Source organism: Pygocentrus nattereri, chromosome 26 (genome assembly GCF_015220715.1).
Source record: "Pygocentrus nattereri isolate fPygNat1 chromosome 26, fPygNat1.pri, whole genome shotgun sequence".
In the NCBI taxonomy this organism is placed as follows: Eukaryota; Metazoa; Chordata; class Actinopteri; order Characiformes; family Serrasalmidae; genus Pygocentrus; species Pygocentrus nattereri.
This window is the reverse complement of record NC_051236.1, coordinates 18,544,690-18,570,638: the sequence shown is the minus strand read 5'-3', so window position 1 is coordinate 18,570,638 and position 25,949 is coordinate 18,544,690. Positions and strand designations below refer to the sequence as shown.

Genomic DNA, 25,949 nt, shown 5'->3' with positions numbered 1-25,949 from the left:
TACAAATATGGGTAAGGTTGAGACTCATACAACACTCACACACAGTCCACACTAAAATGTCTCTATATAGTACCAAAAATGACTTGAATCTTTCTATGACTTGTAGCAATAGGGGATCCACTTGTGGTGCTACATGGGACCATTTGAAAACCATATATTGCAGATTTCCATCATAGAGAAGAGCAATCTTATCATGCCAAGAATCATTCATGCATTTCATATAGTTCTTGGAGGGGTCATGCTCATACATAACCGATGGGAGAGCCCATTTTCAATAGTGTAGGTTTATAGATGCAGGTTTTATTCATATAGGCTCTGATTAATGTGGTTTAAACCAGCAGCGGTGTAAACAGCAGCGGACTGCACTTCAGTTGAATTTGAGCTGACCTACTCTTCTCTATTCAGTTTACCCCCTTTCGTGACTGCTATGGTCATATTTGGTGACGGTGGTCTCAGTGGAGCTTGGTCAGTTTGGTCAGCAGGCTCAGCCGTAAGCGCTAACAGGTCGGCGCAGCGCGCGGTGTGTCTGCGCGAGGAGAAGCGCGAGGGGGGCGGGGGAGCGCGAGACACCGCGAGACGCAACCAGCTCCTCTCACAGATCACACAAGTGAGGAAACTGTTGCTTCACCGAACCGTCACAACAGACAATACGGCAAACAGTTCAGACATTAATTTAGCAGATGATAAACGTTAACAGGACCATCGTTCGTAGGCGGCTCTTCTTCGGTTTGTTTACTCTGTAGTAGCAGAAAGGTTGAGAATAAAGTGAGAAAGATGGACTTACTTTTCTGGTGAGGACGACTGAAGCCTACAAACTAGGGGAGAGAGAGAGAGAGAGAGAGAGAGAGAGAGAGAGAGAGAGAGAGAGAGAGAGAGAGAGAGAGAGAGAGAGAGGACTTGTCCAGGCGAGCCTGAGGGAATCAGAGAGAAGGACCGGAGCAGCAGGATTTACTCTCCGAATCACAGGGCTAAAGGTAAGCAAAGCTGGGGTTCAGCGCTGAAACACGGCGGGAGCTCCTAACTTCTCACTAATTAGCCGACCGCTCTTTTAAAGAGTCTTACTTATTGTTTTAAACGCTGCTCGTTTGTTCGAAGCCAACTTAGCCTGCAGGTGAAGCGCAGAGAGAGAACAATGCGATGATAAAATACTTACGGCTAGAAAAAGCCCGTACAGCGCTATTTATGTGGAAAAAGTTAGTGTTTTATACTCAAAAAGCTCTGTAGTGAATGAGCACTAGTTGATTGTAAGGAAACGTAGGTAGTGCCCATTATGTAAAGATCTACCGTAATACTGCAGGAGTTTAAGAATCTACAGTCTTATTAAATGTGCTCAATTACATTAGTTTCCTACAGAGTGCTACACGTGTTGGACATTACTGTAAAATAGTACTACAGGAGAAGGAAATGTTATACATGATTATAGAAGCGTTATACAGCATGCAGCATTATAAACCATGACATTTGTTATGGTATTGCTATAGGTCTTTTTATTAGGTACTTTGTTAAGTGAATAGACATTAATGTTTTCATATAATATAGCCACAGTAAGGCTCATTTGTAGGCCTGTAAAATATGTCTTTAACCTGTAGGTGATGTTGTGTCATTAACAGAAATACTGTACTCTTTGCTTTTTATGCTCTTTCTCAGCAGAATCATTTAAATCATTTTCAAAGTATTCTTTTCCTGCTTTTTAATTGTATTTAACTTAGGAGGACAATAGTGATGTCTAAGGCAGCTGCTCTGGGAACCTAAAGGATGGTTAGTGAACTGAAAATGAAGACCCGTGGGGACTGAAACCCTGTAAGCCTGAATTTACATCCACATTCCTGCATCTTCCGTCCTTCTCTCTGCAATCCAGATACCACAGCAGAGGAAATGGACATGTATCCTGGATGTGAGATTGGGGCAAAAAGTAACCAAATTTATTGAATGGGCATAAGAAAAACACTCGCTGGTAAAAATCAGAAAGGAAAGACAAAGAAAACAGTGGTTTTTTTTGCACAGGAAGAAAATGAAAAGCTATTTCAGAGCTGCAGTGGACATGGACTGTGCAGACACACAGCGCTTCTGTGAACCAGAGGAACTAAACGTAAAAATAATGGAAAGCTACACTGTTATCAACTCTCCACATCTATAGAAATACATTACTGGCAGGCTACAACTTCCCAAATCAGAAATACACCTCCACATCACACTGTGGGATTGCCATTAAAGGACAAACATTTTGAGGCACGGAATCGCTGCCCCCAAGTTTCTCATTTCATTCGTGAATTAATCCAACCATAGGCTGTCGCTGAGAGTTACAGGTGATGTTGGGGCTTGAGCCATACATTTCTCTATAAACACAAAAGAGACATACTTAACATTCAGAAGAGCTTTTCATATCTGTGAAGCCCAAATGGGACACAAGCAGATTTTTCACTGATGATATTGTATTTATTTACATACTTGAAGAAAACTGACTTGTTCTGAACACCTCTAGACATTTCTTCTCACCCTTTTGCCCCTTTTTGTTTTTTGTGTCCCCCCCAGTTCCCCCTTTCTCTCACCCTAGTCCGCTCTTTTTCCCAGAGTTCATTCTGGCCGGTCCAGTGACCTCTAAAGGAGAGGAGGACTTCCTCTCACTGGCGGCCTCCCGCCTTAGCCGCAGGAAGCGTGTCATTGGCGCTGCAGTGGGTGTGGCCATGGTGCTTGTACTTCTGGTTGCTATCCCGCTGTTGGTTCACAGCACTAAGCTGGGTGGAGCCAGGGGTGGAGGGACACATTATGAAATGCTTGGCAGTTGTAAGATGGTGTGTGACTCCCTCACGCCCACAAACGAACTCACGCCCGTTTCTCCGCCTCCACAAGACATCCCAGGACGCAGAGGGGGAGGGAGGTCTGGTTTCCGCGGTAACCCGGGACTCCCAGGGCCACCAGGTCCACGAGGGCCCCCGGGAGAGCCAGGCAAACCGGGTCCCCCTGGTCCCCCAGGTCCGGGCCCAGGAGGATATGTCCCTTCATTCTACAGCCCCAAAATAGCCTTCTATGCTGGCCTGCGCAAGCAGCATGAAGGCAGTGAAATTCTCAAGTTTGATGATGTGGTGACCAACGTGGGGAATTATTATGAGCCCACTACAGGCAAGTTCACCTGTCCTCTGCCTGGAATCTACTACTTCACCTACCACGTCCTCATGCGGGGAGGGGATGGAACCAGCATGTGGGCAGATCTCAAAAAGAATGGACAGGTAGGAGATGACTGTGTGTCTGTGTGTTTCTGTAAGACTTAAGAGCTGGTTACATCATGTAAAATGTAACTGTATTAGTAGCCTTCCTCCAGATCCAGATCTTCAGAGTTTAACACATTCAATTGGAGATAGCCAGCTGTTAGGAAAACACAAAATAGACTTATATATATATATATAAGAAAATTTTAGACCATGGCTTGGTCTATTCATCATAAAATTTTTACACAATGTATAGAACAGCCATTGTGTTCATATGATGCAGAAAAGTTAAAATTGACAATAACGGAGATACATGTTTTATATATATACATACATAGTAATTTACTAAGTAAGAAACAGCTGAAAGCCTTGAGAGTAGAAGGGTATTCATTTGGAGCTTGAAGCAGAGACCCACAATGAGAGGCCTCTTGTGTATCAGAAGTCAAGTTTACACCACAAAAAATTAATATATTAATTAGTGGTTGGCGGTTTTAGAATGTGACAGAATTGGTGCATTTTGTCTGATACACATTGTGATACATATCATGTATCATGAAAATGTTTTTATGTGTTGTGTTATGATATTTTTGCCATATCGCCAACCCCTAATAATAATAATAATAATAATAAAGTAGAGGATCAGAAAGTGAACTAGCCTTAACTGAAGTTTGATTTGACTGGCATGTGGGCTGAATTTCAGATTGTTGTTCACTGAGATGAGATTAAGGAATGGATTTAACATTCAAATAAGATCTGGTAAAGCAGCCGTTCAATAATTCAACAGCCATTTTCTCAACGTATCGTTCCAGGCTTTGCTGAAGTTACTGAGAGAGAGAGAGAGAGAGGGAGGGAGGGCATAACTGGAAGCTTATTTTACTTTTTTAAAAATGCTTCTAGACTTTTTTTGCTAAGTGCTAAGAGGGTACTATGAAGTATTGTGAACTAGGTTATGTAGTTTTAATAATTGATGTGTGGGGCCATATACAGGCTTCTGGAGTTTAAGAGTTTAGACTTTCAGATTAATAAAAAGAGCATCTTCCATTATACATATATATTCTGTCTGTCTGTATCTCTCTCTCTCTCTCTCTCTCTCTCTCTCTCTCTCTCTCTCTCTCTCTCTCTCTCTCTCTGTGGAGTGAAACGAAATGCAACAGCTGGAGGCAGTCCTCATAGGACCTCAGGATTTTTGAATAAGCGAATAAGAAAAGAGTGTGAACAAACTAGCAGAAGAAAATACAAGTCTCCATCTGGTGAAACATGACACGGATCGGGGACTTAGTTGCTCTCAACTCAACCGTTCAGTTTTGATTTGAGTCACAGAACAGAGGAAAGAAAAGCAGGGATTATCCAAAGAGAGATGAAAAATTCCCTTGTTAATGTGCATTTACGCACATAGTGTCACAAACACACACACACATACACACCTGCACACACTTACATGCACACACATACACACGCACACTGTTGTCTCCTCTGGTTGTAAGATGAGAGGCAGCTCTGAAGACCCTCTGGATCCTTCGCAATAGTGTGTCAATAAGCCTTTATTGCAGTGTAATTAGCTGGACATAGCATAAGTTATTAGTGCTTAAAGGTGGAGGGAGTAGGAAGGGGGTGGGGGTTGTGCATAAACTGTATAATCTGCCATTTTTCCATTGAACATTTAAGAATTTCACATTTAAGAAAGAAACAGACCAGATGAGGGGCTATAAACTGTTAAAATTATAACTGTTCTAACCAAATTGTTGGGTTTCTCAAAGTTCATTCAATATATTGTGCATATTCTAGATAACCCTAATTACTGTGGAAATATGCTGTCTCAAAAATCTTGTAACTTGAGCAATGTTACTTTTTCTCTTTTTTACACTATTTGAAAGCTGCAGCTTTAGGTGTGAACAGTTAATGATGAAGAGACGAAAAGAATTTGTGAAAAGCAAAGCTTAAGATACATAAACAGTGGTTAATTCATGTGTTTTACTTCTCCGGAAAAGTTAGCATTATAGTGATGTCAGGATTTCTTATATCAGCAGTGATTTGCTGGTGTGTTTCAGAGTGGTGCGTGTTTGACCATGGACATTTGAACCTGCTGACTTGTTATCTTATTTCTTTGGTGTACCACAGTGGCATTTGAACCTGGCCTGTATAGGTGCACTACGCCACTTACATTTCACCACAGCTCATAGCACCACAACTGACAAATTTCTCAGGTGAATTAAGTACTGTGCTAGGATCGTTTGAACAGCAAACAACCATAAGAGCCATGTGAATAACCATAAGATATTGCCTGGCAAAAATCCCCAAAGTTTAATTAGTGTACAGTGTTTGTTTGTGTCTGGCTGAGCACTGAAGGTGATAGGTTTACTTAATGTTGCAGATGTGGCACCATCTAATACCTTTATTTTTACAAATAAACACTGCTAAAATAAAATTCCACAGTATGATGAATAGGGGAAAGAGATATTAATATAGCAACTTGGCTAACTGTAAATCAAAATACAGTGCAATTAATTGTTGCTTACAATGTGTTTACATAGGGATAGCTAGCAGGAAATCAGCTGTCTGTAATTACCATAAAAATACATGATAGTTTTCTACAGTACAAAATTTATCTGTAATATATTATTCTAGTAGAGGCACTTTTAACATCTGCCATCCTCTTCCTAGAGGAGTAATAGAATGGCTCCCATGATGCTCATACAACACAACTGTTTTATTGCAGAATATACAGCGCACACACACACACACACACACACACACACACACACACACACACGCACACACAGAGCCATGTATTGCTGGCCACAGCCAGGCTGTTCATTGATCTAACACTGGCTCTATTAAGAGTAAAGAGACAGTGAGGGTGTGTTAGCTAGAGGAATGGAATAGGGGGGAGTGCAGGTTTACCTGGCTTATTGCATGCTGTGATATATTGTCATTCTAGTGCTATCCTCTTCTGTTAAATCATTCATGCCTTTAAGATGAGATTCCCCTTTTCCACCTGTGACACACACACATCACTGCATGTCCATCTGTGGCCTCATTAATTATCTTTCTGTTTAGCTAAATTATTTAACCCCTCTCAAGGTCCTCTCAAATAGCCTCAATTTGGGAAGAGAACACTCAAACACACACACACACACACACACACACACACACACACACACACACACGGGTTGCAGAATATATATAAAATACTAAAGTTACGATTGTATTGCTACATAGTAATTATGTGCCTTGTAATTCATTAATGGTGGTGGAATGATAATCAGTAATATGACAAATCAAAAATGTCAAATTGGCCTGCATTTTTTTCAGCAAAAATAATTTACCGTTGCTGCACTACATAAACACCTTCATTCAACTAAGCACCTACCACACTAAACTAAACACTAATTAGTGTTAATTAGCGCAGGGGTGCCAAAATATACTTACAAAATATAGCTCTGAAAGCAAAATAAGAATTTGATAAGTTATGAAATATAAAAGTATATTTGGTCTCTCACTGGATGATAATTTTCTGGTACTCCAAATTTAAGTATTGATGGGTCAAATTTACTTCGGGCAGCCCTTGGGGTAAAGGACTCATCTCCATATTGCGACCTTGTGTGATATCAGCATTGCGAAGGTCAATATTATATAATTATCAATTTAAAAAAACAATATATTGTGCAGCCCTTCACTCACACAACTGAAACAGACCAGCCCAGCTTGTGGTGTATAGTGGGAGGGAGGAAGATTTGTGTGGGATGATGGAGAGATGAGCGGAGGAGAGGAAGATGGATGGCTAATCAGAGGAGAGCAGACAGAGAGGTCGAGAGAGAGAGTTGTAGCGAGGCCAGAGGCACAGACACCATCAGATCAGTATAAGTAAGATAGATGAGCAGAAATGGTTGGGGGAGGAGGGGAAAAGTGAGCGAGAGTAAATGTCTGCTGACCTTATCACAGGTCATACAATTTTATAACCCATACTATGAACAGAATTACCATTGCCATTAGGATACACATCACCCAACATGATCAAAGATACTGTGATAAATTATTAGCTCCACATATTTGTAACAAAACCATGCATCTTTGAAAAACTGTACAGGAAAAGGAAAACATTCTTAATTTTAATACACCGTGAGTAGCTTTGCTTCATTTGTATTGGTCCACTTATAGTGAAATGCTCACATAATGTAAAAGGGCACCTGACGTTTTTCAAATGGTGTAAATAAAATGCAGGGGAGGATTTTAGGTTTCAAGATGATTGCGATGATAGACCTTTACTGATGAATATACAGCATACCCAGATTAAGGTGGTGCAGAAGATTTAAATTAATGTAAAGTAGCATTTGATTATTTAAACGATTTATTTTGGTTTATTCAAAGTTTTTATTTGAGTTTAAAAAATAATATTAGTGTGCCAGTTACCACCTTATAATTTGGTTCTTTTTTGGCTTGAACTGATAAACCATTTTTTACTGTGTAATTTACGCCATAAACTTAGTGCATATGTCCAAATTCTGTCAAAAATCAGAGTTTTGGATTTTAAATGGAGAATAATGAGGGTTGTTTTTAGCCTTTGAACATGCGACACTTTTTGAAATCAAGGTAGGTGAAAATAAAGGTTGTCTTTCTAAACTGGAAAAAATATTCAGTGAAGACAAATTACTGTCATGCCATGAGCAGACATAACTAACTTTTCACTTAATTAATTAATGTAATGATTAAACACCTCATCCCACCAAGTTTCTCCAACTGTCTTTCTCTTCCACTGCCTTTCACTCGCTCTGTGCCCCAACTGTTTATTTTCTCTCTCTGCCGCTTCTCCGTTTGTACTTCTTACTCCCTTCCTCCATCTCTCTCTCTCTCTCTCTCTCTCTCTCTCTCTCTCTCTTTCTCTCTCAGTGGAGGGAGCTGTCGGTGTACCACACAGCTAATTACAGCACGATACAGAGGAGGTGTTAGCACTGGCACTAACATCCTGTCAATTAAACTGCAGCTAATGAGTTTACATCCTCCGATTAATTAATTAATTTACCCGATGATGGAAATTTGCATTACCTGATGGCACCGGTGTTGCCGTTGGTGTAATAGTGCACAACAGGAGATTTAGTGCACCACATGAAATACACCATCTCTCTCACAATCTTCTCCTGCTCCTCCAACCTTTCTTCCCTTGTTATCCTTTTCTCCCTCGCTTTTCTTGCTCTCTCTCATTTCCTATGTTTTCAGTGCCCTTTGAATAGAGCAGCCTAAAGGTCGAACTCATACAAACGCCAAGATTAACGTCAACGTGGGACTGCAAAGAGGCCCAATAAAGGACACCCCCTGTCACAAACACACACATACACACACACACACACACACACACACACACACACACACACACACACACACACAGTCTTTACCTATATTATGCCTAGGCTGCTATTAAACATCCAGGTATTACTTCTTTTAACAAATTAGGCTCTATCTAAAGTCAACAGCCAATTAGAGGGTTCCTAATTGAGCAGCAGGCACCTGAGCCACCAATTAGACTTTCAGCACAACAGAGAAAGAGAGATTTGCTGGCCCTAGCTAAGGGCTAACTCTCAGAGGAAGACTGACAGGATTCAGTTCAGTGCAGAAACAGGATTCATTGTTTTCTTCATTCTGTCCTTGTGAATCCCACGAGGACTTTCTCGGTTTTTCAGCTCCTGAGAGATACAGTTAATTTTGTCTATGAGCAACTTTGGATTGTTTTATTCGGATTGTGTTTTATATTGTCTGCTATATAGATATAAATTGTTGACTTACCTTTGTTTAGTTACACCACACATTTCTGATTAACCAAATTGAGTATATCGGTATTCAGCGTATCACTGCCCTCGGGAACAAAACCTTGTATCTCCATTTTTATTGTTTTACTCTTTTTTCCATCATTTGAAAATGCTTGTTGACCTTTACATTGAATGTAAATTTCATGAATGGTCAAAAGTCTGGTTCCATTGACTTTCATTCAAAGTAAAGTATGTTTTTTCCTTCTGCTGTAAAGTTATCATTTTGGAGATAGAAGGTTTTGTTCCGACAGCAGTGATATGTAACATAATATGCAGTAGCAATAAATGTCAACATATTTTCAATCCCAATGGTTTGTTTTCAAGTGGTCTCTCTCTTTCTCTTTCTGTCTGTCTGTCCGTCTGTCTCTCTCTCTCTCTCTCTCTCTCTCTCTCTCTCTCTCTCTCTCTCTCCACCTTCCCAATTCTCCAAAGCAGCAGTTTCAGAAGTTGCAGCATTCTGTAACAGACGCAGACTCCCTCCCCTGTTGATACACATCAGCTCTTTTGCGGAAAATGAAACTGATCTGCCTCTCTTTCTTTCTTTTTGTCCTCCTTTTTTTCTCTCCATCCTGCAATCCCTCACTCTCTATAATATATAATATATATATATATATATATGTGTGTGTGTGTGTGTGTGTGTGTGTGTGTGTGTGTGTGTTTACCAGCATACACTGAATATACACACGTAGTCATATTTTTATATGCCATTTATATGTGTGCATGAATACAATTATAGGTTTGCTGCTAAATTGTTGAGAATATATATTAGCAAATGAAGTATCATTGTTTCAGATTAACATTAGAATCTGTGTGTGTTTAAGAGAAAGAGAGAGGGCTGGAGTGTCTGTACATATCAGCATCAATGTCAAAGTCAGAATGGCTAAATGATCTCTACATTTTGAGCTTGTGGCGAGACACAATTAGAAATCTATTTGTAAAAGGAAGTCTTGGCCTTTTCTGAATGAGGCAGTAGCTCAGTATGACATGTGAACTGTCCCCCATAAAGAAACGCTTCTAGCCACACAACCAGGGGCCAGTTGAGGTACCTCTCGCCAAGTATCCTATTAAATGTTACTCACGGACATGAGCTTGTGCTGAACACAGAATTATGGCACATGAATGGATCATATGTGAATGCATAAATCACTGAGTTAACATTTTCTAATAGAGATTCACACCCCCCTTATGTCCCTTATGCTTCTGTACCTCTGAGAGGCCATATGGCACTACCCCTCCTTCCACTGACAGATATTATGAGCTGATTGACATATATAAAAACCCCAGGGATGTTTAATACAGATTAAAGCTGTTTGGCCTTCTGTCAGAGATCAAATTATACATTAGGGCTGTCATGATCAATTATATTAATAATCAGGTACTCTGTCCTTATTTTGATGATTAGTCCAAGGCCCAAACTATAAACATTAGCTTAAGTGAACAATAACAAACCATACATAGCCTTTCAAAGTTTCCAAAATACTTTTACTGGCAGCGGTATGTCAAAATATTGACTTAGTATGTATTAGTAAATAATTTGTTACTGTGTCTGAGTATTGTAAAAAGTATACTTTTTGTAATTGTTTTATTAGGTTGGAATAATTATTTTCTCAAATTATTTACAAATTATGTTGAAATAACACGTTTTCTCAAAATATTGACTTACTATGTCAACATAGTGAGATTATATATCAAAAATAATCACTTATGATATCATAAAAGTGACTTATTATCCCAAATTGAAAACTCACTTTTGGTATTTCATTAAATTTCATTAATTCAGCATATCTCAAAATTCTGAGAAAATAAAGCAGTATTTTGAGATACTAAGGGAATATTTCAAGAAAATAAGTAATTATTTTAGATTTTCAGTCCATATTTTAAGAAAGCAAGTCATTATTTTGAGGATCTACGTCAGTATTTGAAGACAAGCCATTATTTTGAGACACTATGTCCATATTTCAAGACAATAAATAATAATTTTTTGATATACTGCTGTCAGAAACAGAGAAGCAATAAAAGCAAAAAAAATCTTTTGCTTCTGTGCCTGACTTACTTTAAAAGTCAAAAATAAAACATTGTGTAGGGGAATAGTAATTACAGAAATGGTTGTATCCATTTCCATTTGTATCCAGGTTCTGTTTATCATTGTAAGAGAGACCAACTGGAGAATATAAATAGCCCATATACTACATTTTTCTTGTATTGCAGTTTTTTTCTCCACTTCTTACATTAGTGTGGTTTTATGTATCAAAAACAGTAATGAATCAATTTTACATGATCATTTTTCAACCTCTCTTCATCCCTTTAATGTTAATCAGGCTATTTTGTTACTGTGCCATCAAGACCGATACATATAAATAGCTTCTGTTCTGATTGGTTGCCCTGTGTTGACACTCTAACATATAACTGTGTTGACAGTCTAAAATCAGTGTGGGTTAAAACACTTCTTCTGTTGGCTGAATCACTGCAGAATCATTAAGAAAGTAAATGAATATTGTATTAAATCCGGTAAAGTTTCCATTTAATACATAATCCTAACAGCCATATCAGTATAGGCAATCTCTGCCTTAGAATAGAATAAAAGACAATATCCAGTTTTCTCTCAGTATGGCAGAAATGTATATCACATAACTGGGACGTCTTTGCGCTAGATATTAGAACATTACTATGATGATTTTGATTGCATTGGTGTAGTTTGTTACTACTCTGAAATCTACATGGCAGACTGGGGTTTAGGCAAGCACCATACACTCTTAAAAATAATGATTCTTCAAGCGTTCTTTAGTAAAGACAATTATTCTGTATAGAACCATGAACACTTAAAGCTCCCTTTGCATGATTAAACAGTTATTTGACTGTCGTGACATAGTTCTTCAGATTGTCAGAAAATGTGCTGTAGATGGTTCTGTATAGAACTTTTTTGAAAAGGGTCCTTCTGTTATTACAATGTCAGGCTTGGTACAATAGAAGAAGCCTTTTTGGTGCTATATAGAACTCTTTTCACAGAGGTTCTACACAGGACCATCAACAGCACATTCTCTATCATTCTGAAGAACCATTTCACGATGAAAAGAACCATTTAATCATGCTAAGGATTATTTGAGTCTTCATGGTTCTATATAGAACCATTTTATTTACTAAAAAACCCTCAAAGAACCATAATTTTTAAGCATACAAGCTATACCAGTCTTTGGGCAAGACTACTAACACACCCTTCACCTGCCTTTGTAAAATTGTCAAATTGCAAGTTGCAACTCATCCCAAAGGTATTGGATGGATCTCCATCACATAGTTCCACTGATCCATAAGTCAGTGCTAAGGGACATACCAGTTTACCTGCTGCTTGGCATTGGGCATGCTGGTGGAGGTTACACAAGCTATGTGTTTGTGTAATTGGACACCTGTGACAGCAGTGGGTTAGGTACTGGTGTGCAGATACTTCTTACACTTATAGATACACTTACAGTGCATCTAAACCCTAAATCCACGAGAGCTGTTCCTGGGTGAGTTTGGCAATCCTTTCTCTCTCAGGCTCTGACCTACTGTAACTCATTTTGGAGCAATATTAGCACCGTCTCTTCCCAAGATGAACTGAAATTACACATTTCCTGTGTTTCATTGGCACAACAACTTTACACAAAATATTGGCAAAGCAGTTATAAGAAGACTGCCAATGCAGAAGTGCAATTAATAGTAATAAACATGTACATAACACACGCATACAGATACACAGTTCTCTCTCTCTCTCTCTCTCTCTCTCTCTCTCTCTCTCTCTCTCTCTCTCTCTCTCTCTCTCGCTCTCTCTCTCTCTCTCGCTCTCTCTCTCTCTCAGTTCCTACTTTATGACTCCATTTGACCGCTCTATTTGCACTCCTGTGCTCCGTTTATTGTCTTGCACTGCTCTTATTGGCCACCGGGCTCTATTAGCAGCAGCTCTGTGGCACGCGCTCAACGTCCCGCGGGAGGCGCCACCGTGCGCCCTTAATCAATCTGATTTAGAGCGGACAGCGCGAGCGCAGTGGGGAGACACGTGCGTGACCTGCATCTCATTCAGTACGGAGGCAGGAAAAATGGATACGTGGTCCCTGGGTGGAGAGACAGGAGGACAGAGAGAGAGAAGAAAGAGAGAGAGAGAGAGAGAGAGAGAGAGAGAGAGACTGACTGAGAAAAGTGTGGGGGACAGGGATTATTAATGAGAGGGTGTTAGAGGTTGGACAGGTACACAGGTTTCTTATTGAAATGTTTGTTTCCCATAATTTAAAGTAGTGTACAGCACAGCTGATGCCTATTAGCATTGAGAAACTCGTCACCCTTCTTAGAGCCTGAGTGTGTTCCAGTTAGCCTGCTGCCTGGTACTCTAACTGTACACTCTGGTAAAAACACCAGCATACCAGTCTGCCAGGACTTTACAGTTAAAGGGGAATTCCACTGATTTTTTAAAAGTCCTGCATAACTAAATAGTTTAAATATAAACACATGGTTGTAAAATGGTTAAATGTAGAGAAATTTCATTGACTCCGATTTTTTTAAGTGGTGGTAATGTGAACAAGGGGCCGCAATGTCAACAATGCAAATATAGCTGTTTTATTTACTATCCAAAACTTCCAGTAAACTCACACATTTTTACATACAATTTTGATAATGATAATTTTGGTAAAACAGAAGAGCTGTCATTAGGTACTATTTTGCCTTATAGTGCTCTGCATGTGTCCTTCCACCATGAATGGAACATGTTTTAGACCAAAATTGTATCTCAAAATTGTTAAATAATGAGTGGGTTTACATGTACTTAATAATTGATGAAAATCTGATTTTGTCACTAATTCGTGCACTTGGGCAATCAGATAATGGGAAAAGTCTATATGCGTCAGGCAATCATCTGATTTCTGCTTCCAATTCCTGCCAATAAACTCACTGAATATGTGACGTAAACGTAACGCAAACATGACCCAAACCTTAAATGTCTTTTTTTTTACATTGAGACATTTTACCAGAAAATATGACTAAGCAGCCTCTAGAAGATGAAGAATATTCAAATTCTTAATTTCGCCAAGCATGTAATTGGTTCCAGCAATGCTCCAAAAGTGTTTTGCTTCCTCATGGGTCATTCTGCATTCTGTAGAGAGATCTGTTTTCGCACATGTGCTGACTGAGAACAATGAAAGAAATCAGAGTAAGAGTGTACATGCACTGAAAAACTGGAAATACATGACCACTGGAATAATTAGACAACCGCTGAACTCTGATTATGATCAGATTATTAAGTGCATGTAAATGCACTTAATGTCTCAGGCATCAGGCAATGTATCCACTATAATTATTTTGTATAATAACTTGCTGTGAGGGAGCTTTGAAAGCAGTAAACTCCTAGAATGTCTGGTTCCTGTCAAACCACCTTGAATGACTTTTTTACATCTTGATTATTTAATTATGCAACATCAAACATCAAGGGTATTCTCCTTTAACACTTCCTTGATACAACATACTTTGACATAACTTTTCTTTTGCCAGAATGCCACAGACACAGCTAGCAGCTGACTTGTTGACCATCATCTGGGTCAGTTTTTCTCAGCCTTGGTCCTGCAGGCCCACTGCCCTGCACTTTTAAGCGCATTCCCTGCTCTCATCATACTTGATCAAACTAATCAGTTCGTTAACATCCCATTATTGGGTTAAAGTGGCACTAAAATGTGCAGGATAGTGGACCTTCAGGACCAGGTCTGAGAAACACTGGTCTAGCTAATGCAAAATAGATGTAATAAAAATAAACATCACACAGCAGTAACATCATGTAATTTAACACTCTAAAAGCCTTTTCAAAACTGTCATCTTTTCATTTTTGTTCCTAAACAGACATGGCTAGTTAAATGCTTTGTGGCCTGAGTAACAGTTAATGGAATTATGAGTGGAAAATCTGTCCAGGTCTTAATTGTTGCTATAATTTTACTGTGCTTCTCATGTAAATTGATCTAGCCATGAAATCCCCACAAACACAGTCTTTCACAGCAACATTTGTGAAGTTAGAGAAGTTTTACAGGACTTTGGCAAAAGTCCCATTCTAATTACAAATTGTAGCTCAGTTTTTGTCCAAATGTCTAAACTTAGAGTGTGCTGTGAATTTCAAATGAAATTGATTTTGTACGCTTGTGACAGATTACACTCTTGGAATAGATCCGGTGTACTTTTTTATTTTGTATGCGATTTTAGAGGTAAACATTTGACTGGTAGGCTAAACAAAATCCACCAGCTTCAGCTGTTTTAGCCTTACTAGCAGACAAAGTTAACATTGTAGCTGACAACACTAACCAATTAAACATGATTTGTGAATGTTTTCCTTAGTGACATACAGTGCCTTGCAAAAGTATTTAGCCCCCTTAAAAGTCATCAAATTTGTCTGGACTACAAGTGACATTTTGATAATTTCTGCTATTATGTTTTATTTTACAAGTTTGACCTTCTGGGTATTTAATTTACACTTTTTTACACACAACATTGTGTGGAAAAAAAATGAAAATGCTGTTTGTATAAGTATTCAACCCCTGTGATGTGGAAGCTCTAAGTTTATATATATGTTTATAAGTTTATATATATACACATATGAAAGATATTGCCCTATTTCCTCTACCTGTGAATCTGAAGGAAAATACATTCGAGTTATAGACATAGAATAGGAAAAAGCTATAAAATAATATCCAAATGTTCAATACCTCAGTAAGAACTGTTGGATTAATTGCATGAAGTTCCCTCATACCACACTTTTGCCCAGACAAGGTAGTCTCCCAAGACTTCTGAGGGAAGCCACAGAGAGGTCAATCACTTTGAAAGAGCTACAGAGTTCAGTGGCTGAGACTGCAGTGAAGGTGCACCAGTCAACAGTATCAAAGGCTTGGCATACAACTGGCTTGTATGGGGGAGTGACTAGAAACAAACCATTCCTGAAGAAAAAACACATCAGAGCATGTCTGGAGTTTGCCAGAAGCCATTAGCGTGACCCACCTAAAATGTAGGATAAGGCTTTGTGGCCAGCTGAAACAAAACTTCATGCTCACAGTTCAAAACACTATGTGTGGCACAGACTTAACACTGTACAATGGTCAAAGTTGAACATTGTGGTCATGCAACCAACCTGAGCAGCCTAGAGAAAATCTGCCACAGAAGAACATCACTCCAAAACAGTGTGCAAAGCTGGAAGAAACTCACTCCAACAGACTTAAGTTGTTATTACACCAAAAAGTGGGTTTTCCAAGTGCTGGTCTAAATGAGACGAATACTTATGCAAGGAGCATTAAAAAAAAAATCTGCTGACAAATAATTCATTTTGACTTGTGCTTTAAGAGCATATTGGTTTACAATAAAAATACTAGCAGAGCAATCTCTATTCATTTGTAATCCAGACAAATCTGAAGACTTTAAAGAGAGTGAATACTTTTGCGTACATGTATTCTGTACATGCCAATGATACAGTGAAAACAGTGTGCTGCCTCAAGCTGTAAGTGAAGTTACGCAGAGGCAGTGACGAGCACAGATTAATTTACACTCATGCAAAACAATTACGAAATTAACACTTTTTTTCATTAAAAAGTTTTGTTGGCTAGTTTCTCAGTACTAAAGCTATCAGTCACAATAAATGATGAGAAACAATGTTTAATTTTCTTTGAGACACAAATTCATGCTTTTGGCTACATTTTCCTTAATAATTGCCTATCACAGTATTACATTAGTTTTGTAGAACTGTTGTGGGACAAAATGCTGTTATTCTGACACATCCTAATGTGTTTGTTGCAGTGCGTGGGCAATGCAGTGAGTGGGCTCAAGGTGAATTTGCATGCAGTAATGTAGCAAACTGGCAGCAGCAAGGGTTTTTTTTTTTCCAGAATTGAGGTTTCACCTGAATGTTTTCTCATCTGAGCACAATTGTTCCACTTTCTTTTGGGCTTAACGTATTAAGGGGCTGCTGGGGGCTTGTTCTACACAGCAAACCTCAAATGAAGTAAGCAAAAAAGTATAGAAAATGAAATAGTGGATGTGGTGAAATATGAAAATTGATTTAGTTAGACTACTACATATCACACATTTGCGAAGCCAAATAAAGTTGTAGGCCCAGCAGCCTGCCTTGTAGTACTGACTGCATCTGTATGTGTGTGTGTTAAGAATCCAAAATCCAATTCAGGGTGTTTGTGAGTTAGTGGACCTTGGGGTATGTTACAGAATGCAACTAGTGTGTCCAAATCAAGTATTAGAGGAAGGCCTTCCTATAAATTACATGCAACACATGGATCAATAACCTTATCCCTTTAGACTTCAGACTAGTGTAGACACACAAACTCTCTCTCTCTCTCTCTCTCTCTCTCTCTCTCTCTCTTTCCCTACTCATGTCTCCTTCTTATTTCTGTCTCTCCTATGCCTCTTTCTCTCTTTTTCCCTTTCTTCTTTCTTTCTTGGTCTCTCTCTATTGTTCTGTGTCTGTGTGTACGTGTGTGTATGCGTACATATGTGCATTGCACATAATAATATATCAACATATATCCCTAAACAAGACAAGATTGTGTGTGTGTGTGTTTGTGTTATTTCTCACTGCCTGTAGCAGTGAAGTTACCCAACCACTTTTGTGTGTGTGGGAGAGAGAGAGAGAGAGAGAGAGAGAGAGAATTGTCCAGTGTCCAATGAGATTTGAGGGTCTAAGGTCATTGCCCATCTCATCTATTTGAGCCGAGCCCAGTGGACAGGAAGAAACGGAGATGGCATTATTGAGAAGGAAAGAGAGAGAATTGGAAGGCAGAGTGAAAAAGAGCAAGAGAAGGATTTTCTCATTTGATCAGCATTACAGCTGAAGCCATTAGTCATCTCTGGAGCTGAACCGAAACAGTCATACCATGAAGAGGATGCTGTGCAGAAGTTTTAAAAACTGATTAGAAATTAGTACAAGATCATGTTGTTTGTGTGTGTGTGTGTGTGTGTGTGTGTGTGTGTGTGTGTGTGTGTGTGTGTGCGCGTGTGTTGTGTTTGGTAGGTAGAAAGATAGAGGATCAGTTAATTTTTTTATTATTCAAACAAAGTAATGCAGAAGTTAAAGGAAATAATTAATACACAAATATTAATTCCTCAAAAATGAAAAGCTGATTCTAAACAACACTGACGTCTCATTCTCACTGGCCGTGTACACTGTGAACAGATCAGAGTGAAAACCATGCAATTCACTGTGTAATGTGTATCACAGATATTTTTACATTTATAGTAGGTCTGGGACAAACAGCAACTACTATAATCAATTCATATATCAGTTGTTATTCTATTAATCAGCTACCTAAACCACTATGCTTTCTGTCATTTCCTCTCCATTGATCTTGCCATCTTATTCAAGAACTCCCTGATTGTTCTGTAGAGGCAAGAAGTCTTGGTGTGAGTTTGGATGGCCAGTTATCGTTCTCAACTCACATCACGAACCTGACTCGGTCATGCAGATTTCTCCTGTACAACATCCGTAGGATCCGACCCTTCCTCACCCAAGAGGGCGCCCAGGTGCTAGTGCAGTCTCTTGTCATCTCAAGGCTTGACTACTGCAACTCGCTCTTGGCTGGTCTTTGCATGCAGGCCATCAAGGCTCTGCAACTCATCCAGAATGCAGCAGCACGGCTCATCTTCAATCTGCCCAAGTTCAGCCACGTCACCCCACTGCTGCACTCCCTTCACTGGCTCCCTGTAGCTGCACGCATCAGATTTAAAACCCTAATGCTGACCTACAAAGCCAAAAATGGACCAGCCCCTACCTACTTGATGGCAATGGTGAAATCTCGAACTGTACCACGAGCCCTTCGAGCTTCGAGTACAGCTCGGCTTGACCCGCCATCCTTCAAGGCGCGTGGAAGACAAGCGTCGAGAATGTTCTCTGTACTGGCACCCAAGTGGTGGAATGAACTCCCACTGGCTGTCCGTACAGCAGAGTCTCTTGCTGTCTTAAAAAGTAGACTGAAGACTCATCTCTTTACACAGCACTTAAATGAGCATTGAATTATAAACTGCACTTATATATTATATTTTATTGTATTGCACTGTATATTGTAGTTTATTGTATTGTATTTTATTGCATTGAATGGCACAGAGTTCTGCATTCAACTCTTCCTTTTCTCTCGGTGTCTGCATTGACATTTTGTTTCTAGCAGTATCTAAGAGTGTAAGAGCATCTGCTAAATGCTGTAAATGTAAACGTAAATTTAATATTGTCACAGTTCCATCATTCTAAAGTTCTAAATAAAGTGCCATTACAGAGGAGATGGGCTAGAGCAGCTAACAGTTTTTTTTTAATGAGCTGAAAGCCTGCTGAAATAGGAGCACTTTAAACCTGGATTTAAAAGTGTCTAGTGGTGAACTGTGACTATTAGAGCTAAGCCTGCCATTGGGACCATAATTGTCAAAACTTAGTCAAAAACACTTCTACAAAAATGCTTAGTAAAGAGACCTGACACAGACCTGTTCCTGTTTCCCATTTCCAACAACTGACTGAAACAACTACCAACTCTTTCTCATTCCTAACAATTGACTGAAACAACTACCAGCTGTTTCCCATTCCTAAAAACTGATGATCTTTCTTGATCTCATCTATGGAAATCCCGACATGATTGATCACTTCCTCTGTCAGGTCCTAATTACGTTGGTGGTTAACCTGTTCTCTAATCTGGCTCTATTTTCTTTATGTAGAGTTCCTCCACAGAGAAAAAAATCTATCCTGATTGGACAATTTTCTGCTTAATGTTACAAATATTTAAGAATTAAAGATTAAGAATGTAGCTCTTTTTGAAGCCTTTCTAGTACAATACTTATAGTTTGACTACAAGTATGATGATGCTATTAAACAAAAATAACCTAAAAATGTGTTCTTTCAATTCTCAAAAAGGACTAGAATAAAATAAAGGGTTCCCTGCTGATTAAAACCTTTAAACATGTGCATATGTTTGTGTCTTAGGTGAGGGCAAGTGCCATTGCTCAGGATGCAGACCAGAATTACGACTACGCCTCCAACAGTGTGATCCTGCACTTAGACGTGGGGGATGAGGTGTGTGTGCAGCTGGACGGAGGAAAGGTGCATGGAGGAAACACCAACAAATACAGCACCTTCAGTGGATTTCTCATCTACCCTGACTAACACACACACACACGTCTTCTGTATGAATTATGAAACACAGATGCAACTACAAGCTAAAAAGTCAAGAGCACATTTGTCTGACTTCAGAATGCTATCACTGATATGGTATATATGTTCTGATAATTATCAGTCTTACTTTATAGTTCCTGCCAAGTTCCAAAAACAACACACACACACACACACACACACACATATATATAAATACACAAACTGCCCTAAAGGAATTTGTATGAATTACATTGTTAATGAGGCTGTAGAGTGATAGTATTGACAGAATGTCACTAATTCTACTTACATAAACCACCTCAGTCCACACACACACACACACACACACACGCACACACAGAGGTCTCCACAGTTCAATGCACACATCGACAGGCTGGGTTTCAGCAGTGTTTAAAGGAATAATCTAGTGTTTTTCAGCCTAATTTCCATCTGCTGTGTATGTAGTGTACGGTCAATTACCACAGACAATAATGTTCCTCTGCTTAGTTGTACAACTGAAAACACTTATCTTGGGCATTAAGCACATGCCAATTGGCTTCTCTAATAAGCATGTGACCTTTCTGTTTATGTGTTTAGGTTTAAAGACAGGGACAGTAGTAATAAACCATATACTATGTGGTATTGTACTGAAAACATCTCAGAACAACCTGAAATTTTGGGCTAAATGTGGGTGGGAACATAGACTAACTTGGGTAAGACAAGCGTAAATTTTCTAAACCAATCCAGCTCCCCCCATGCTTATTTGCTGCAGATTTCCTGACACTTCAGCGCCAAAAGTTTAACAAGTTGTCCCCAGATGTGTATTTTCGAGATGCGTTTGGTCCCACAAAACTACTGGCAGGACATAAAAATGTTGAAAAACGCTGGAGTATTCCTTTAAAGCTGTTGAGTTGGCTTTCTGATTCTTATTTTCCCTTCTGTTCCTCACTCTTTGATATCACCTCCTTCTCTCTTCTCTCTAAAGGCTCATATCCTATCAAACTTAGTAACACTGAGAAACCTCTCGCTCAAATTGTGAATATAAGATTCTGGTGACTGCTGATGTCCTGCTTATATAAAACCAAACGGTAAAGATTTCCAGTTCATTATCCACTGAATGTTGAGCATGAGCTATTGTGTTTTATTCCAGTTTCTGTCTTTCAGAGTCAAAGAATGATCTCTGTGTGGTAAGCAAAAAGTGTGGAAAAGCATACCAGGTGTGCTTTTTCTAGATTTTCACCTCACTGGACACTGATTAAGCCTGACCTCGGACTAAATTACACTGTAAACAGCATGTCCTGTTAGTCTCTTTCTAGGCATAATCACAAACAAGGGAAAATCTAAGCTCAAATCTGAAGTCTGAGAGATACTTCTGTACTGTAAGAGATATTCTTCATAACTGTATGTATTTTATAGCATGAGAACGCACTATATTCTTTCCAGCTGTCTTCTTAATATGTACATTATATTTACTTTGCTTTATAAGTGATGAACTCTGGACTATAAATCCACAGCAGTTCTCTGGTGTGTTATATTACAGGGATAAAGAACTCAGTGTACATTACATATTAATGTGTATGTGTGTGTGTGTGAGAGAGAGATTATGCCCCTAAACAGTCTGTAATATAAAACCTCCTGTATGTGTCTGTGTTGCCTCATTGTGGGATTAATGTACTAGTATAAAGTGTGAATTGAGCTTTTAAGGTGTAACTAGTAATGGACTGATTGTTGTCACAATGCCTTGCAATTCCAGAACTGTGTAGTTCTTTATTGTAGATATATATTCTGCCATCTTGAAGACGATATATGAGAATAAAAATAACTTTCAAAGTCTCTGTGTCTGCTATGAACCACCAGGTAGTTTTTTATTTTCCAAACATGGTGCCCACATGCTAGATATGTCAAGAAATTAAAAGCCTGAAATGAATAAAGTACTGTTCAAAAGTCAAAGATTACCCTTCATTTATTTAATTTCAAGGCCATATATTAGCTTTTCAGTTGATATTTCTGATTCTGATTAGGACATTCAGGTATAGGATAACTTACATGGAAGAGGAACGTTAACAAAAAATAAAAATAAAAAAATGAATTTATGGAGTAAAAAAATAAAGGATAAGGTTGAAAATTATTACTAAAGGACAGAAAATGGCACTCCTAGGAACTGTGCAAGATCTGACCAACAAATTAGTCACTATCAGTAACCAGAATTTAAAGGCTGAAAAGACAAGAAGAAGCCATGACTGAGAAAAGTAAATAGAAAAAAGGAAATTTCTAAATCAAACAAAGAAGCTGGTGTTTTCAGAATAAGGGACTGACCACCCTAGAGTCCAGACCTCAACATGACTTAATGTTTTTGGGATTACTACGATCATGAGAAGCAGGAAGTGCAACCAACTTCTGAGACTGAACCTTTTTTGAGGTGTGGAAAACTTTTCCTGCAGATTTCTGAAAAGGTGCAAATAAGTATCTCGAAGAGAACAGAAGCTTTTAAAATCAGTTTAAAGACATTTTTATTTAGAAAGGCTTTTCTTAAATGTTACTGTAAGACTCTGAGTATGGCATGGCGGTATTTTATTTAGAAAGCCCTTTTATTAAAGGTTATGGTGGTTTGCTGCTTTTATTATTTATTTAATTGTTGGATTTTTGTCTTGTACTGTCTTTTTTTAAATGTTATGCTTTTATCATTGTATTGAATTTACTTTTTTAGCACCTTGAGACACGCACACACACACACACACACACACACACACACACACACACACACACACACACACACATTTGCTAAGCTGCTTCTCCCTAAGGGTCACAGGGGTGCTGGAGCCTATTATTATTAATAATAATATTATTATTATTATTGTTATTATTATTATTATTGTTATTATTATTGAGCTGTGAAAGGTAAAGGCTGGAGATACTAAATACTGAATTATTGGATATTATATTTAGTTATTGAGACTTCTGTGTAATTCTCTTTTATTACATGTTTTCTGCTTTTTTTTGATGACACTGAAAAATGAATAACATATAATGGCTGTTTTGACAGTCTCGGGTCTCGGACATTTGCACATTTCTGTATTTTGGCAAGAGAAAAAATGCAATTTATCACCCTCCCCATCCCAATTGAAGGTGATCTTTCTAGATGTGTACTCCAGCTTAGAACTCCAGTGCTAACTTTGGACACCAGACATGTCTTGGCTCATCAAATTGTGAAAATTCAATTTTTCAAACTATTCTGTCAAAGTTGCCACTGAGGTTTCATTACATCACAGATGATCTTTCATGAACAGCAGAAACCAGTTGAGGAATTAGTGTCTTCTATGTGTGAGCAAAAGCAGAGCTGGCAAACTAAAGGTGGAAATCTCTGACCTCATAATAGATTTGATTTGATTAGATTCTTTAAGAAATGATTCATTGCCGCATGAACTGTTAAGGTTCATATACAATTAGATTAAGAATTATTTTCAAAAATATATTGAATAGATTGACTGGAGAAATTTACACAGTAGTGGAATATAGACAATAAAACAATAAACCAAGCTGTTTTTTATTTAAAACCCAAAATATGAAATATTTCATGTGGAAAAAGATGTGTGTATGTATAAAAAATACTATTTTAAAGAATGCTAAAAGATTACAACATTCTCAATCAATGCAGTTCAGACCGCTGTCATCATCACAGTACACTGATGAATATTTACACAATATTTAACATACACAGATCTCTTCCACACCTAGGGCATCTATGCTGTGTGAGATGGAGAACTGCAGAAACAGCATTCAGAAGAAAGAGGCTGCAATGAATGACTGAAGGCTGTTGAGTGAGGATTTGTATACAAAGTTTCACAGAATTGTCACAGAATGGTGCACAAAATAGAGAAGAGGGCATATTATTTAACAGAGCTATGGTTTCAGAGGCAGGTATGTAGTTTGATAATAAGCCTCAGCTACAGTAATTAATTGAAAATTTAAACTGAATGACTAAAAGTAAAAGCTTATTTTGAGTCTGTGTGTGTGTGTGTGTGTGTGTGTGTGTGTGTGTGTGTGTGTGTGTGTGTGTGTGTGTGTGTGTGTGTGTTTGGCCCCATTAGTAATCCCCCTGCTGAAGGCCAGACAGGAAGACCCTCACATACATTCTGACAAGCTTACACACATTACAATAATCAATACAACACACACACACACACACACACACACACACACACACACACACACACACACACACTCATGCACCTAAACCTCATCAAAATATCATACAGTGTGTTAGGATGAGAGGAAAAATCTCATCTGACCAACAGAATAAAATAAATTAAAAAATCAAATATTAATTTGAACACATGTAAAAAATGAAGACAGGTAATTGTTAGTTTCTGTCTGTGCCTTTCTATCACAAATACACACACACACACACACACACACTAATTAGTCACTGAGCCACTGACAGTATTGATCATTATTCACTCCCCATCTCCCAGATTTACACACACACACACATACACGTCCACACTTAGCCTTGTATCCTTGGTAATGAGGGGGAATGGTTGCGAGTATCTTTTGAGGGTAGATAACGAAAAGGTCAAAGAGCTGCTGTTGGCGAGACAGAAACAAACACACACCCGCACAAAAGAAGACAACTGTGACATAAACAAGCCTCGGAAAGCAGAAGAGGAAAGTGTTGGCCAGTGTACATGCAGGCATGCCCTCATTATCAATTTACTAAAACCTAGGCAAAAAACACCATGTATGCTGTTTTCTAAGAAATGTGAAAAACATGAGAGAACACTAAAAAGCACTGTTTCATTTTCTACTAGTGTAAATTTCACATTTGCCTTTTTGTGACCCGTATTTAAGAAACACTAATGACCACAATAAGTCCCTGAATTCAGGCGTTGTAGCTCATTAGTCTATACCAGACATCTTCCAATCTGGAATTTGAGACCAGTTTCTCCTCTCAGATTTTGTAATCACTGGCAAGTGGTCAATGCGGTCAATCACTACCGGTGATTACAAAATATATGAAGAGAAACCGGATACAACTCTGTATTTGGAGATCCTGGTCTATGCATTAGCTTGCTTCCAATAACCTGGTGGAAATCTCAGGAAGAATATCTCCTAAGGAAAGAGTCCAGCAGCAGTTTTTTAGTATCTAAATATAGCGTAATGTTATAAAATAAAATTAATCTTGAGACCTGCTTACCCTCTTTCTTTATTTTATATTTATTTATATTTATTATATTTTATATATATTATATTTTATATCGTTTTTTTTTTCTTTTTTGTTCGCACAAACTTTATATTTTGACAATCCAAGGCAAAAACTTTGATCGCTCCTGAACTTTGGTATCTATAACACTAAGCAATGTTTTCCTGAGCTACTTAAATCACGTTTGGTGAAATAATAAAAGAAGTGTGATTAATTAAACAGACTACCTGCGGATGCCTGCAGTTTTGTTATTTTTTAGGGCTCTTATTTGTATGGCAAATTTGATCATCTAAAGCGAAACACTCTACCAGCACTAAAACGTATAGAAACTCACCTCATCAGGCGGTAAGTAGAAACGTTAAGATCACAATGCAATAAACTACAATAGACTCGAGCTAAGGCCGAATACAGCCATTCAAAATACAGCTTATTGTACCACAGTGATCGCTCTGTAGGACCTGCCGATAGGTAGGACAAATTGCTAGAACACCTCTATTTATTGGCTTCAATTTTGACTAAATTATAAAGTGGGGATTCATTTTTCTAAAAAAATCACAATAAGAGCGGTGAATTAGCCTAGAGGTACAGCTGGTTTGGAAAACTGGCCTAAAATGTGT

The 25,949-nt window shown here is 38.5% G+C and overlaps 1 protein-coding gene across 3 annotated transcripts; it reads left to right on the top strand.

Annotated features, from left to right (window-relative positions):
* Positions 1 to 580: 580 nt before the first annotated feature.
* Positions 581 to 22,082, top strand: LOC108440793 (complement C1q-like protein 4). Of its 3 annotated transcripts, none has more exons than XM_017719921.2 (4): positions 581 to 974; positions 1,710 to 1,800; positions 2,572 to 3,227; positions 19,968 to 22,082. In XM_017719921.2, exons 3-4 carry the CDS (start codon positions 2,685 to 2,687, stop codon positions 20,145 to 20,147), a joined length of 723 nt encoding a protein of 240 aa, XP_017575410.1. In that variant the 5' UTR covers positions 581 to 974; positions 1,710 to 1,800; positions 2,572 to 2,684; the 3' UTR covers positions 20,148 to 22,082. The 3 variants fall into 3 exon arrangements, with proteins under 3 accessions (XP_017575410.1, XP_017575393.1, XP_017575402.1); XM_017719904.2 differs by having other exon boundaries at positions 2,533 to 3,227; XM_017719913.2 differs by having other exon boundaries at positions 1,710 to 2,306; positions 2,533 to 3,227.
* Positions 22,083 to 25,949: the final 3,867 nt, after the last annotated feature.